The following is a 13,046-nucleotide window of genomic DNA, read 5'->3' on the forward strand; positions in this document are numbered from 1 at the left end:
GCGCACGGGGGCAGGAAATGCTGCGCCCTGGGGACCGTTCATACTAGAAGGTCCCCTTCAGGGCTGTCTGCAGCTCAGTCCTTTCTAGCAGTTTGTCCTCACGTGGGTGCGTCCCTGACTCCGTGTTTCTGTGTGTGTGTGGTGTGTGTGTGTGTACGTGCCCGCGGGTGGGGGTCCTGGGGTCTGTGCGATTACGTGCAGCAGAGAAAGGCTCCAGGCAAGACCTCATCTCTGACCTCCGGCTTGGGTGTCTTCCCAGCTGGCTCACGCCATCCGCCTGCTCCTGGAGTACACGGACTCACACTATGAGGAAAAGAAGTACACGATGGGGGACGGTAATGGCATCCACGTCGCATTCTGACTTTTACCCTATTGGTACTGAGCAACCCTTGCTCTGGCCCCGTGCTGCTCACTCTGCCGCCCTCCACTGGTCGGAGCAGGGTCTGCCCTTCCCTATCTCCTTTGAGGTGCAGCTGGCCTTAGGAGGCAGGACATGAGAGGGGGTTGCTGGAGCCCCTGTATCAGTCATTGGGATGGGCTCCCCTTAGGGCTTGCATAAACGGTGTGTAAGCTTATTCAGGCACCTTCCAGAGCCTTACAAGCGTTCTTTGCCCCCAGACCTGGAATGTGAGACTTAGTGTTCCAGATTCCAGATCCACCTTTTGGGGAGCTTTACCACTGATCCTTGGTGGGTGCCCCACGCTGCCCCTCCCCAGGCCCAATGACAGTGGGCTCTGGGGAGGTTTGTTTCACTCCATGTTCTCCACCACAGCTCCCGACTATGACAGAAGCCAGTGGCTGAATGAAAAATTCAAGCTGGGCCTGGACTTCCCCAATGTAGGTGCAGGGGGTGGGGGGATCCGGGGGCAGGCGAGAGGGGTGTCTACTCCACCTGCTTTCCCAGCTCAGAGGTTTCAGGATTTGCTGCCTCCTGCTAGCTTCTCTGCTTCCTGGTTCTTGTCCCTGCCTGCCCCCCATGCTCTATGTTCCAGCTCATTCATCCATTGTTGAATGGATTAATTTAGTGCCTACCATGAGCCAGGCACCGGGAATGCCCGTGTTCAAGGGAGGAGGTGCGGGGGGGCTGCTGTGGCCGACCCACCTGCCCTGTTGCCTTAACAGCTGCCCTATTTAATTGATGGGGCTCACAAGGTCACCCAGAGCAACGCCATCCTTCGCTACATTGCTCGCAAACACAACCTATGTGAGTGGGGCTGGGGTGGGATGCAGGGAACAGTGGTGGTTCCCCTGAGCTTGCCTGCAGTGGGATGCTGAGGGTGAGTCTCTGTTGTGTGGGCCGTAGGTGGGGAGACAGAAGAGGAGAAGATTCGCGTGGACATTTTGGAGAATGAGGTTATGGACACCCGCCTGTACTTTGCCAGAATGTGCTACAACCCTGACTTTGTGAGTCCCCCAGTGGGAGTGGACTGGACTCTGTGTGCCATCTACGCTGCTTAATGATGCCATTTGCTTTAGTATTTTCTTCTCTGGGTCTCCTCTGTCATTTGAACCCCAAGGAGTGACTGATTCTCCTAGCCATTCCCTATACTGTCACCAACGTGACCCTCATAATTCCCTGGACCGGATGAGTACTCTGACTCAGTTCCTTCTAACCCTCGGGGAGAGTCCGGTCCCCAGGGTGAAAATTCAGTTCCTGGACAGTGTGTTTGCCTTGTTCGCTCAGCACGGTCTTCCTGACACCCCCAGGCCTGAGCACATCTGCCCAGCAGAGCGCGCGGGGCAGACCCAGGGCTCCGAACCTCCTTCTCTTTCCCTCTGTCTCTCCAAGTGTACACCGTCCAGGAACTGCTTGAGGGCCGCTCCTACCTGTCCCCACCAGGTAGAACTTAGGACTTCTTCCCCCAGGCCATGTCACTGACCTCTGGGAGGCCGTTTGGCGATGAGTGGTGACAGATTCAGGGCCAGCGAGGTGGTGTTCTCTGCTTCCACAGCCTCTGACAGATGGACTGTGTGATGGGCTGAACAGAGCTTGGATAAATCATCGCCTGGGCAATGACCCCACCCGTGGGGCACATGGCTGCTGACCCCTGGCACCTGGGGGTCATGCAGAGCCCGGGGGAGACCTGCCTCTCTGCCCAGGGAGTCTGAGTCTAAGGGTGGTGACGGCTGTTCTGTGTCTCAGGAGAAACTGAGGCCCGGGTACCTGGAGGGACTCCCTGACAAGCTGAAGCTCTACTCACAGTTTCTGGGGAAGAGGCCTTGGTTTGCAGGGGAGAAGGTAAGGGGAAGGCTTTTGGGGGTGGGAAGCTCTCATTTCCCCCAGGTTCAGAGTTAGGTTCTCACTCTTCCGTTGCCTCTCCTTAGCTCACGTACGTGGATTTCCTGGCCTATGACCTCCTAGACCTACTATATATATTCGAGCCCAAGTGCCTGGAGGCCTTCCCAAACCTGAAGGAGTTCATGGCCCGCTTTGAGGTGATTTCCTCCTACTCCTTACTATTTGTATCTCTTTTGTCTTCCCTCCTTTTGCTTGATGTTTTCCTTTTCATTTATGTGAAATGAAGAATAAGTAGCATTTATTGAAGTCATCTATATCATGATATGGGCTGTGGATCTTAGATATTTGTGTCAAATTAAGTCTTTACAACATTTCTACATGGTAGAAAAATTATCACCTATATTTACTGGTAGGGAAACTGAGTCTGAAAGGATAAGTCATTTGCTGAAGGTCACGGAGCCAATATAGTGTGTGCTGGGTTCCCATTCAGCCTATGGCTTCTGAGGGCAGTAGTCCATGGCACTCCTTTTCCTGTGCCTGAAGGAAGGTTAGATTCTTTACTAGTCTGGGACACACAGCTCAGGTCCCCAAGGACGTAGCGGGGTTCAGGAATGTGTATGGAGCTGGCGTTAGGAGAGCAGAGCCATGGTAGGGATGACAGTCCCTAAGAAGGGCACAGACAGCATTTCCTGGGGATCCCCAGGCAGCTTGGCAGCAATTCGATCCCCATCTGGGGCCGCCCTGAGGTCCCCAGGAATGTAGATGGTCCTGGGCTGTGAGCGCATAGGTGGGGGCCCCTGTGGAGCCAGTCTGTCTTGAGGCTTCTGTGATGGGCTCCTTCCTTGCCTCCCTGTCTCCCTGCCCTTCTTCTTTCCCATCACCCGAGATTCTGTGTCAGAGATGGGGCAGTCCATCTATTTTCAGTCCTATTGGCCGAGGGATCTTCTCCCGGGTGTGAGGCACTGTGTCAGGCACCGTGGGGACGCCAGGGTGACCGGCCCTGGAGCCGCCGTCCTGGGGCTCAGAGCCCTTGGAGAGCTAGAGAAACACCCAGCCGCGTGGTGTGTGTGGGGCCAGGTGGGTGCTGGAGGAGCCCAGGCTGGACCTCACCTGATGTCACCGGTCCCCCTCAGTCCCTCGCTGGAGGGCAGCCCGCTGTGCTTTGTGAGCGGTGTGGGGCTTAGGCTCTTGTCCAACAGGATTCCCCCCTGCAGTCTGTGTCTCTTTCCATTCGTCATCCAGAGATGCGCTCTTTGAGCTGGTTCTTATCAGCCCTGGTTGTGGGTCTGGGTGACTGGCCTTGGGGTTGCTGCCAGAGCTCCCGGGACTGGCTGGCAGGAGAGCAGAGGACAGCCGTGGGCTGCAGTGTGAGGCCCACTGGGTACAGGCAGTTCCAGGATCTTTGAAGTGTTTAGAACTCACTGGGCCCTCCGTGTGTTGGGAATTAGGTGCTTAGACACCCCTGAGAGCCATATGCCCCCTTGGCTGCGGCAGGACTCGGCAGGAGGAAGTTGGTGTCCATGACATCGGCCTGAGGTGCCAGGCCAAGCAGTTGGACCTTCTCCTTTAAGAAGAGTAATTAGAGTCTGCCCTGGCCTGGCTTTCAGCTCCCCAGCCTCTCCCCACTCATGCAGGTTTTGCTGAGTCACTGGGTGAGGTCTGGCCTCTCCTGCAAGCTCCGTGGGCATATTCTGAACCCCTGTTCTGCTGGAGTTCCCTCTGGGCAAACCCTGAGAAACCTGGACTCTCCCTTTGCAAAAGGAGGATGTCTGTAAAGAGGGAGGGACCTGGCCTCCTGGAGGGTGTTGGAGGAGGGAGGCCAGCAGGGAGAGCACAGCCCTGGCAAGAGAGCCAGCTGCCCTCCAGCCCTTCCCACCTGCCTGCCCTGGGAGCCCAAGGGGACCACTGAAGCCCGTTGGGCCCCTGCTTCCCCTCTGCTGAATGGTGATGGTAGGGCCTGTGTTGTAGGGTGGTTGGTGGGGTTCCCCAGCCCCATGAGCATCTCTGGGGGAGCTCAAGCACCTGGACAGGTAGTCTCTGTATCAGTCAGATGTGCCCTTAGTTACTGGAAGCGGGAAGAAGGAGCATTCCAGAGCAGGGGACCCCAGGGAGACGGTGCCTTGTCTCAACACTGACCTCACAAAGAAGGCTCCCGACCTTGGTGCATCTCGGTGGGGCTGCATGAATCCCAGTGAGGCAGCAATCCCTGATGTTGGACCTTCTTTTTCCACCTCAGGGCCTGAAGAAGATCTCTGCCTACATGAAGTCCGGCCGCTTCCTCCCACACCCGGTGTATTCAAAGATGGCTGTATGGGGCAACAAGTAGGCCTGCGTGAGGGGAAATGTGGGCAAGGAGCCAGTGCTGTGTTTTGTGCAGGAGTCCTGGGAGCAGCTGCACCTCCCTGTTCCCTGAAACCAGCTGTCTTTCTCCTCCTTTTCTTTCTGGTAACTCCCACCCAGCCTCATTGGGCCCCTTGACCTTGTCCAGTGACATTGATCCAGGACCGTTACAGGTGTCCAACGCCCGACTTTTCTTCGCCGAAGTGCCCCCCCCCACCCCTGGCATTATCCTTCCTGCGCTCAAGCCAACCAGACCTTTCTTCTCTGACTGGCAGTTGGACTTTGTGGAGCCTGACTGTCTCCCTGGCCCTTGGGCTCTGCCTGAGTTCCTCCCAGCGCTGCGTGAGGACAAGAGTGCAGGCCTGGCTCCCCCAGCGGGGTCCCTCCCCAGCCATGCCTGACCCCCAGTAAAGCCTTCATCCTTACCGCTGTGTCCTGTCTTCTTCCCTCGCGGGCACCTGTCTCTCTGCCGGCCCTGTGGCCCCAGGGCTGACTGGGGACCCTCGGGGGCTGATCCGTGGGGGCCTATGTGGGAGGTGGGTGTTTGCAGACTTTTTCTTCCTCTTTCTGACAGCTTCAGAGCAGGGAGCCTGTGGCCTGTTCTGAATTTTTGTATTTCTTAACACTGTCGGATGCTCTGGAAGGTACCGCATTCCTCTAGTTTGTTGTCATTACTGGGGCAGGTCCCCCAGCAGACACTAGCCGGCAACAGGCAAGGGCAGTGTTATGCTTCCGTCAGAGATTCTTCTGTTGTTCCACAGGGAGAGTGTCTGATTGTGCGGCCCCATTGGGAGGCGAGTGGGTCTGTGTCCAAAACCGCGGGCGCCCGGGCTCCACGAGGTTATCTTAGCCGAGTGTCCCATGATCCTGGTAATCCCTTGAGGTCTTCCAGCTTTATGTTTTGCTAATCGCTTATTGGCTCTGCATGTTTCTGCCTGATGGGCCCCTGTCCGTGGGTCTCCCTGTGGAGAGCTCTCTGTGACCATCTGGACCCACGACTGATTCCATTCCTGGGTCACGGTGAACGTTGAGGGGGTGGCCGTCAGGACCGTTTTTAACGCACAGAATTACTTAATGGTGGTTCTGTTATAGACTTCTTATCGTATAACAATAAAATACACAATGTCCTCACAATTCTCAGGGATGGTGCTGGTCACACCAAACAGACGTAGAAAGTAGAAGCATAGCTGAGTTAGACTGGACAGGCTGACAGAAGAGTTGGAGTGAAGATACCATCCTTTCTCAGTGGTAGACTCCTTGACCACTGCCATCTTCTTATGGCTTTAAAGGGCCACCATCTGCCTGCACATCTTGCCAACCTGAGATGCGTGAGTGTATCTGGGAGGCCTGGCATGGCAGGGAATCTGGAGCGCTAGGGACTGGCAGGGGTGAAGGGTGGGGACCACAGGAAGCAGGGACTGAACTCTGCTGGGCTCGGGTGACACGCCCTTCCATGCTCCCCAGCAGGGCACAGATGGGCAGACCCCTGACTTCTGAGATTGCCGAGCGATCGGCTGCAGCCTCCTTCCCCACTGCACACTCCATTCTGGTGCTCGGAAATCCTCACGCAGGACTGGGCTCACTCTTTGCTGTCCTAACACAGTGTCAGCTAATTTGAGGCTTATTTATCTGTGTTGTAACTTGTAAGACCGTTTGTTTTTCAAAGTTCCCTTCTTCTGTGTTCACACATCCACGAAGCCTGGCAATACCCTTTATACGAAGGGAAATGAGCCACAGGCCAAGCTTTGTCCCACTCGCCTAGTTTGAAATAGTCTCCCGGCTTCAACGTGGAAAGTTGGCAGGTGGGAGGTTGTTGTCGTCACAGATCACAGATCACAGGAGAACCGGAGAGGCCACCTGAGCCTCCCTGAGCTACAGAAAAGCCCACGTGGGTGGGAAGCCAGCGTCAGGCTGGAATGCATGGACTAGAAGGCTGAGGGTCTGCTGGGGGCCAGCCTGACGGTGGTCCCGGGGGTGGTCTTCCACCCTCCTGCTGACCATCCCCTCTGGCTGCCCTCTGTGGCAGAACCGGTGCCTGGCCAGTCAGAGGACTCCCCTTCTCTCCTCTTCTTCTCCTTCTTCTTCTTCTTCTTTAAAATTTATTATTTATTTGACAGCGAGAGAGAGAGAAGAAACCGGGAGGAAGGGCAGAGAGAGAGGGAGAAGCAGACTCCCTGCAGAGCAGGGAGCCCGATGTGGGACTTGATCCCAGGACCCTAGGATCATGACCTGAGCCGAAAGCAGCCACTTAACTGAGTGAGCCACCCAGGCGCCCCTCACCTTCCGTCTTCTGTCACATTCTGCGTGTGTGACATCACCACACTCCCGGTCACCGTTCTGGCCACGTGTGGACATCTAAATGACTGGCAGGAGATCTCTGGGACTGTATGTCAGTACTTCGTAACCCTGCCCTTTGCTGGGACTGGTTCTGGATTTAGATTCACGACTTAGGTCCTAAGGGTCATTGATTCATTTCTACATGAGTTATGGGGTCTCAGCCACGTGACTGAAGGGCTGGGGACTCCACAGTCCATGAAGGAATCACTGAGAGCACGTTTCCTTTTCTCTGGCCCTTGTCCTGGGCCGGAGTTCCCACCCACTGATAATCTGTTCTCCAAGGCCGTCCTGGGAGGAATTTTCAGACTGGCCTGAGTCCTGGGCTTTCCAGGACAGGCGCTGCTTTAAACTCCGGATTTGTGGGACAGGGCTCTTTGGACTTAACTTTGCCCGAGGCTCCTACAGTTGGTGTGATCTGGGCAGTTCGGAGCTAAGCAGAGTGATGTCTAGCGGGAGAGAGGAGAAGTGTGTGCTCTTTTTGTCATTTAGGTGTATCTCCAAGAGCCCTGTCTGGTCCTAGATCTAGAAACAGAGATCTGGATAGTGCGCGGTGAGCCAGGGGCGGCAGAGAGGTAGGAGCACCAGAGGACCTAGGACCTTCTGCATACAGAGGCGGCCCCCGCCCCCAGAGGCTGGGGGAGAGATAGGAGAGTCTTTTTAGGGCTGTGCCTTCCCCTGGTGGCTTCGCTTTTGGCGGTCATGGGGGTGGGGCCAAGAGAGCAGAGCTCACCTTCGCCCCGCCCACCCCTCCTCAGCCTATAAATTGCAAGCATAGGTCTGGAAAGCCCTTCTGCTCAGTGCAAAAGCCAGCACCATGGTCCTGATCCTGGGTTACTGGGACATTCGTGGGGTGAGCGAAGGGGCTGCCGCGCACGGTGGGATGGACGCGCACGGGGGCAGGAAATGCTGCGCCCTGGGGACCGTTCTTACTAGAAGGTCCCCTTCAGGGCTGTCTGCAGCTCAGTCCTTTCTAGCAGTTTGTCCTCACGTGGGTGCGTCCCTGACTCCGTGTTTCTGTGTGTGTGTGGTGTGTGTGTGTGTACGTGCCCGCGGGTGGGGGTCCTGGGGTCTGTGCGATTACGTGCAGCAGAGAAAGGCTCCAGGCAAGACCTCATCTCTGACCTCCGGCTTGGGCGTCTTCCCAGCTGGCTCACGCCATCCGTCTGCTCCTGGAGTACACGGACTCACACTATGAGGAAAAGAAGTACACGATGGGGGACGGTAATGGCATCCACGTCGCATTCTGACTTTTACCCTATTGGTACTGAGCAACCCTTGCTCTGGCCCCGTGCTGCTCACTCTGCCGCCCTCCACCAGCTGGAGCAGGGCCTGCCCTTCCCTAACTCCTTCCACTTGCAGCTGGCCTTAGGAGGCAGGACATGAGAGGGGGTTGCTGGAGCCCCTGTATCAGTCATTGGGATGGGCTCCCCTTAGGGCTTGCATAAACGGTGTGTAAGCTTATTCAGGCACCTTCCAGAGCCTTACAAGCGTTCTTTGCCCCCAGACCTGGAATGTGAGACTTAGTGTTCCAGATTCCAGATCCACCTTTTGGGGAGCTTTACCACTGATCCTTGGTGGGTGCCCCACGCTGCCCCTCCCCAGGCCCAATGACAGTGGGCTCTGGGGAGGTTTGTTTCACTCCATGTTCTCCACCACAGCTCCCGACTATGACAGAAGCCAGTGGCTGAATGAAAAATTCAAGCTGGGCCTGGACTTCCCCAATGTAGGTGCAGGGGGTGGGGGGATCCGGGGGCAGGCGAGAGGGGTGTCTACTCCACCTGCTTTCCCAGCTCAGAGGTTTCAGGATTTGCTGCCTCCTGCTAGCTTCTCTGCTTCCTGTTTCTTGTCCCTGCCTGTCCCTGATGCTTTATGTTCTAGCTCATTCATTACTGTTAAGTGGTTTGATTAGTGCCTACCATGAGCCAGGCACGGGGAACGCCCTTGTTCAAGGGAGGGAGTGCTGGGGGCCTGTGGCCAACCCACCTGCCCTGTTGCCTTAACAGCTGCCCTATTTAATTGATGGGGCTCACAAGGTCACCCAGAGCAACGCCATCCTTCGCTACATTGCTCGCAAACACAACCTATGTGAGTGGGGCTGGGGTGGGATGCAGGGAACAGTGGTGGGATGCAGGGGAACAGTGGTGGACCCCTGGGCTTGCCTGCGGTGGGATGCTGAGGGTGAGTCTCTGTTGTGTGGGCCGTAGGTGGGGAGACAGAAGAGGAGAAGATTCGCGTGGACATTTTGGAGAACCAAGCTATGGACACCTCTAATGAGCTGGCCAGGGTCTGCTACAGCCCCGACTTTGTGAGTCCCCTGCCGGCGGACGGGATGGACAGGTTTTGGACAGGACACTGGAGTCTTGTGTCCCCTCTACTTTGTATTTACTTGCCATTTGGACCCAGTGGAGATGCTGACCCCCCGACCCTGTACTGTCACCAGAGTGAGAATGCATGGGGTGAAAACTCCGCCTCGGTTCCTACTAATCTTAAGTCAGAGTTGGCCTGTACATATTGGAGCCCAAGTCTCCTGAGCATTACAACTTTATTGGAAATTCAGTTCCTGGACAGTGTGTTTGCCTTGTTTGCTCAGCACGGTCTTCCTGACACCCCCCGGCCCAAGCACATCTGCCCAGCAGAGTGCACGGGGCCGACCCAGGGATTTGTACCTCCTCCTTCCTCTCCGTTTCTCAAATTCTACATCTTTCCAGATACTACTCAAGTGACCAATCCTATCTGTGCCCTACTAGGTAGAACTTAGGATTTCTTTCCCCAGGCCATGTCACTTGTGTGTTTCCTTGCCTCTTAGAGATGAGTGGTGACAGATTCAGGGCCAGCGAGGTGGTGTTCTCTGCTTCCACAGCCTCTGACAGATGGACTGTGTGATGGGCTGAACAGAGCTTGGATAAATCATCGCCTGGGCAATGACCCGTGCAGTGGGGGCACATGGCTGCTGACCTCTGGCAGCTGGGGTCATGCAGAGCCCAGGGGACACCTGCCTCTCTGCCCAGGGAGTCCGAGTCTGAGGGTGGTGACGGCTGTTCTGTGTCTCAGGAGAAACTGAGGCCTGGATACCTGGAGGGCCTCCCTGACAAGCTGAAGCTCTACTCACAGTTTCTGGGGAAGAGGCCTTGGTTTGCAGGGGAGAAGGTAAGGGGAAGGCTTTGGGGGCTGGGAAGCTCTCATTTTCCCCACGTTCAGACTTAAGTGCTCGTTCCTTCTTTGCTTTTCCTTAGCTCACCTACGTGGATTTCCTGGCTTATGACATCCTTGACCTGCACCGCATATTTGAGCCGAAGTCTCTGGAAGCCTTCCCAAACCTGAAGGAGTTCATGGCCCGCGTTGAGGTGATTCCTCTGAGGCTCCTTACTCGTTATAGGTCTTCTGTCCAGTCTCTTTTCTCTAATACTTTCCTAGCCTTACAGCTGCAACAAAGAATAAGTAGCATTTATCCAGGGTTTGCTTAATGCCAGATCTGTGCTCACATCTGACATACAGTGTGTGAAATGAAATCTTGACAACATTCCTGCACGGCAGACAAGTGATCGCCTGCATATTACAGATTAGAGCAATGAGGCAGAAAGGGTCAGTCATTTGTGTTGGTCACAGGGGAGTGCCGGCTGTCCTGGGATCCCAGGCAGTGGCTGGTTGCTGTGGACACCAGGGAGCGGCTCTCCCTTTCCTGGACCAGAAGGTACACCTTGGATCCATTTATGTCTGGGTCACTCAACTCAGGACCCCAAGGATGTAGCGGGGTTCAGGAATGTGTGCGGAGCTGGCATTAGGAGAGCAGAGCCATGGTAGGGATGACAGTCCCCAAGAAGGGCACAGACAGCGTTTCCTGGGGATCCCCGGGCAGCTTGGCAGCAATCCGATCCCCGTCTGGGGCCGCCCTGAGGTCCCCAGGAACGTCGTTGGTCCTGGGCTGTGAGCACATAGGTGGGGGCCCCTGTGGAGGGAGTCTGTCTTGAGGCTTCTGTGATGGGCTCCTTCCTTGCCTCCCTGTCTCCCTGCCCTTCTTCTTTCCCATCACCCGAGATTCTGTGTCAGAGATGGGGCAGTCCATCTATTTTCAGTCCTATTGGCCGAGGGATCTTCTCCCGGGTGTGAGGCACTGTGTCAGGCACCGTGGGGACGCCAGGGTGACCGGCCCTGGAGCCGCCGTCCTGGGGCTCAGAGCCCTTGGAGAGCTAGAGAAACACCCAGCCGCGTGGTGTGTGTGGGGCCAGGTGGGTGCTGGAGGAGCCCAGGCTGGACCTCACCTGATGTCACCGGTCCCCCTCAGTCCCTCGCTGGAGGGCAGCCCGCTGTGCTTTGTGAGCGGTGTGGGGCTTAGGCTCTTGTCCAACAGGATTCCCCCCTGCAGTCTGTGTCTCTTTCCATTCGTCATCCAGAGATGCGCTCTTTGAGCTGGTTCTTATCAGCCCTGGTTGTGGGTCTGGGTGACTGGCCTTGGGGTTGCTGCCAGAGCTCCTGGGACTGGCTGGCAGGTGAGCAGAGGACAGCTGTGGGCTGCAGTGTGTGGCCCGCTGGGTACAGGCAGTTCCAGGATCTTTGAAGTGTTTAGAACTCACTGGGCCCTCCGTATGTTGGGCATTCGGTGCTCAGACACCCCTGAGAGCCATATGCCCCTTTGGCTGGGGCAGGACCAGGCAGAAGGAAGTTGGTGTCCATGACATCGGCCTCAGGTGCCAGACCAAGCAGTTGGACCTTCTCCTTTAAGAGGAGGAATTAGAGTCTGGCCTGGCCTGGCTTTCATGCTCCCCAGCCTCTCCCCACTCATGCAGGTTTTGCTGAATCAGTGGGTGAGGTCTGGCCTCTCCTGCAAGCTCCGTGGGCATATTCTGAACCCCTGTTCTGCTGGAGTTCCCTCTGGGCAAACCCTGAGAAACCTGGACTCTCCCTTTGCAAAAGGAGGATGTCTGTAAAGAGGGAGGGACCTGGCCTCCTGGAGGGTGTTGGAGGAGGGAGGCCAGCAGGGAGAGCACAGCCCTGGCAAGAGAACCAGCTGCCCTCCAGCCCTTCCCACCTGCCTGCCCTGGGAGCCCAAGGGGACCACTGAAGCCCGTTGGGCCCCTGCTTCCCCTCTGCTGAATGGTGATGGTAGGGCCTGTGTTGTAGGGTTTGGTGGGGTTCCCCAGCCCCATGAGCATCTCTGGGGGAGCTCAAGCACCTGGACAGGTAGTCTCTGTATCAGTCAGATGTGCCCTTAGTTACAGGAAGCGGGAAGAGGCAACGTTCCAGAACAGGGGACCCCAGGGAGACGGTGCCGTGTGTCAACACTGACCTCACAAGCAAGGCTCCAGACCTCAGGTTGCCTCCCCGGGGCAACTGACCAGAGATCTGATCTTCTTTTTCCACCCTCAGGGCCTGAAGAAGATCTCGGCCTACATGAAGTCCAGCCGTTTCCTCCCCAGCCCTCTGTTTCTAAAGATCGCCGTGTGGGGCAACAAGTAGGGCTTTGTCGGTGCAGATGCCAGCCGGGAGCCAGAGCTGGGCTTCCTGTGTGTCCTCGAACAGCTGTCTTTCTTCTTCGTCCTTTTTGACGTTCCTTTGTCCCCATGAAACCCCTCTGGGCCACTCTTTCTCCCTCCCAACCCTGTCTTCCTCCTGACCCTTTGTCATCAGCTGTCTATTTCAGCAAATTTCCTCCCTCACCAGTGTTATCCCTCCTGCCCTAAATCCACCCAGAACATTCTGCTCTCCGTAGTTGCTCTACCTGCAGGAGCTGGGCTGGACTCCTAGCCTGGAGTCCTGGACTCCCAGCCTCAGCCCTGAGCGCCCCCACGCTTCCCCGAAGCCCCATATGGCCGGGAGTGCTGGCCCGGCTCCCCCAGGGTGATCCCTGCCCAGCCCTGCCTGATCCCCAGTAAAGCCTTTACTTACCCTGACCGGCTTGTGTGTTTTCGGTTCTGTCCGTTGGATTCGGGACTGAGCGTGTCTGGGGACATGGGAGTTCCCTTTTCCGGTGCCTATTGTGCCAACTCGTTGGATCAGGATGTCTGTATGGTGCCAAGAAAGGGGACATGTAGGATTATAAGGATTCTTGCTTATTTCTATCTACTTCCTACACTTCCGTGCCTCAGTATGGGGTCTCTACAGACAGAGAGAGGCCCTTCTGTGCCTGGGTCCC

At 56.4% G+C, this 13,046-nt stretch overlaps 2 protein-coding genes across 4 annotated transcripts in view; both read left to right on the forward strand.

Moving 5' to 3' along the window:
• Window positions 1-6,528, forward strand: part of LOC100483181 (glutathione S-transferase Mu 1) — a 6,815-nt gene extending 287 nt beyond the window's left edge. Inside the window, exons 2-8 of the mRNA XM_034654043.1 lie at window positions 260-335; window positions 773-837; window positions 1,123-1,204; window positions 1,304-1,404; window positions 2,144-2,239; window positions 2,326-2,436; window positions 4,476-6,528. Coding sequence (XP_034509934.1) covers window positions 260-335; window positions 773-837; window positions 1,123-1,204; window positions 1,304-1,404; window positions 2,144-2,239; window positions 2,326-2,436; window positions 4,476-4,565 — 621 coding nt within the window. The 3' untranslated portion in view covers window positions 4,566-6,528. The remainder of the gene's footprint in view (window positions 1-259; window positions 336-772; window positions 838-1,122; window positions 1,205-1,303; window positions 1,405-2,143; window positions 2,240-2,325; window positions 2,437-4,475) is intronic.
• Window positions 6,529-6,791: 263 nt separating this feature from the next.
• LOC100483428 (glutathione S-transferase Mu 1) lies at window positions 6,792-12,804 on the forward strand. 3 transcript variants are annotated; one of them, XM_034654038.1, is made up of 8 exons: window positions 6,844-7,766; window positions 8,062-8,137; window positions 8,575-8,639; window positions 8,920-9,001; window positions 9,121-9,221; window positions 9,968-10,063; window positions 10,150-10,260; window positions 12,281-12,804. In XM_034654038.1, the coding sequence occupies exons 1-8, from the start codon at window positions 7,731-7,733 to the stop codon at window positions 12,368-12,370; spliced, it is 657 nt and encodes a 218-aa protein (XP_034509929.1). In that variant the 5' UTR covers window positions 6,844-7,730; the 3' UTR covers window positions 12,371-12,804. The 3 variants fall into 3 exon arrangements, with proteins under 3 accessions (XP_034509928.1, XP_034509930.1, XP_034509929.1); XM_034654039.1 differs by lacking the exon at window positions 8,920-9,001 and having other exon boundaries at window positions 6,816-7,766; window positions 9,925-10,063; XM_034654037.1 differs by lacking the exons at window positions 9,968-10,063; window positions 10,150-10,260; window positions 12,281-12,804 and having other exon boundaries at window positions 6,792-7,766; window positions 9,121-9,826.
• Window positions 12,805-13,046: the final 242 nt, after the last annotated feature.

This window comes from Ailuropoda melanoleuca, chromosome 2, assembly GCF_002007445.2.
Source record: "Ailuropoda melanoleuca isolate Jingjing chromosome 2, ASM200744v2, whole genome shotgun sequence".
NCBI lineage: Eukaryota > Metazoa > Chordata > Mammalia > Carnivora > Ursidae > Ailuropoda > Ailuropoda melanoleuca.

What these genes read in the sequence shown, in the direction of transcription:
- LOC100483428 (XM_034654037.1), top strand. Translation starts at nt 7,731, where the DNA reads ATGGTCCTGATCCTGGGTTACTGGGACATTCGTGGG. An exon ending in GAAGTACACGATGGGGGACG is followed by an intron (nt 8,138 to 8,574) that starts GTAATGGCATCC and finishes TCTCCACCACAG; the next exon opens with CTCCCGACTATGACAGAAGC. An exon ending in TGCTCGCAAACACAACCTAT is followed by an intron (nt 9,002 to 9,120) that starts GTGAGTGGGGCT and finishes TGTGGGCCGTAG; the next exon opens with GTGGGGAGACAGAAGAGGAG.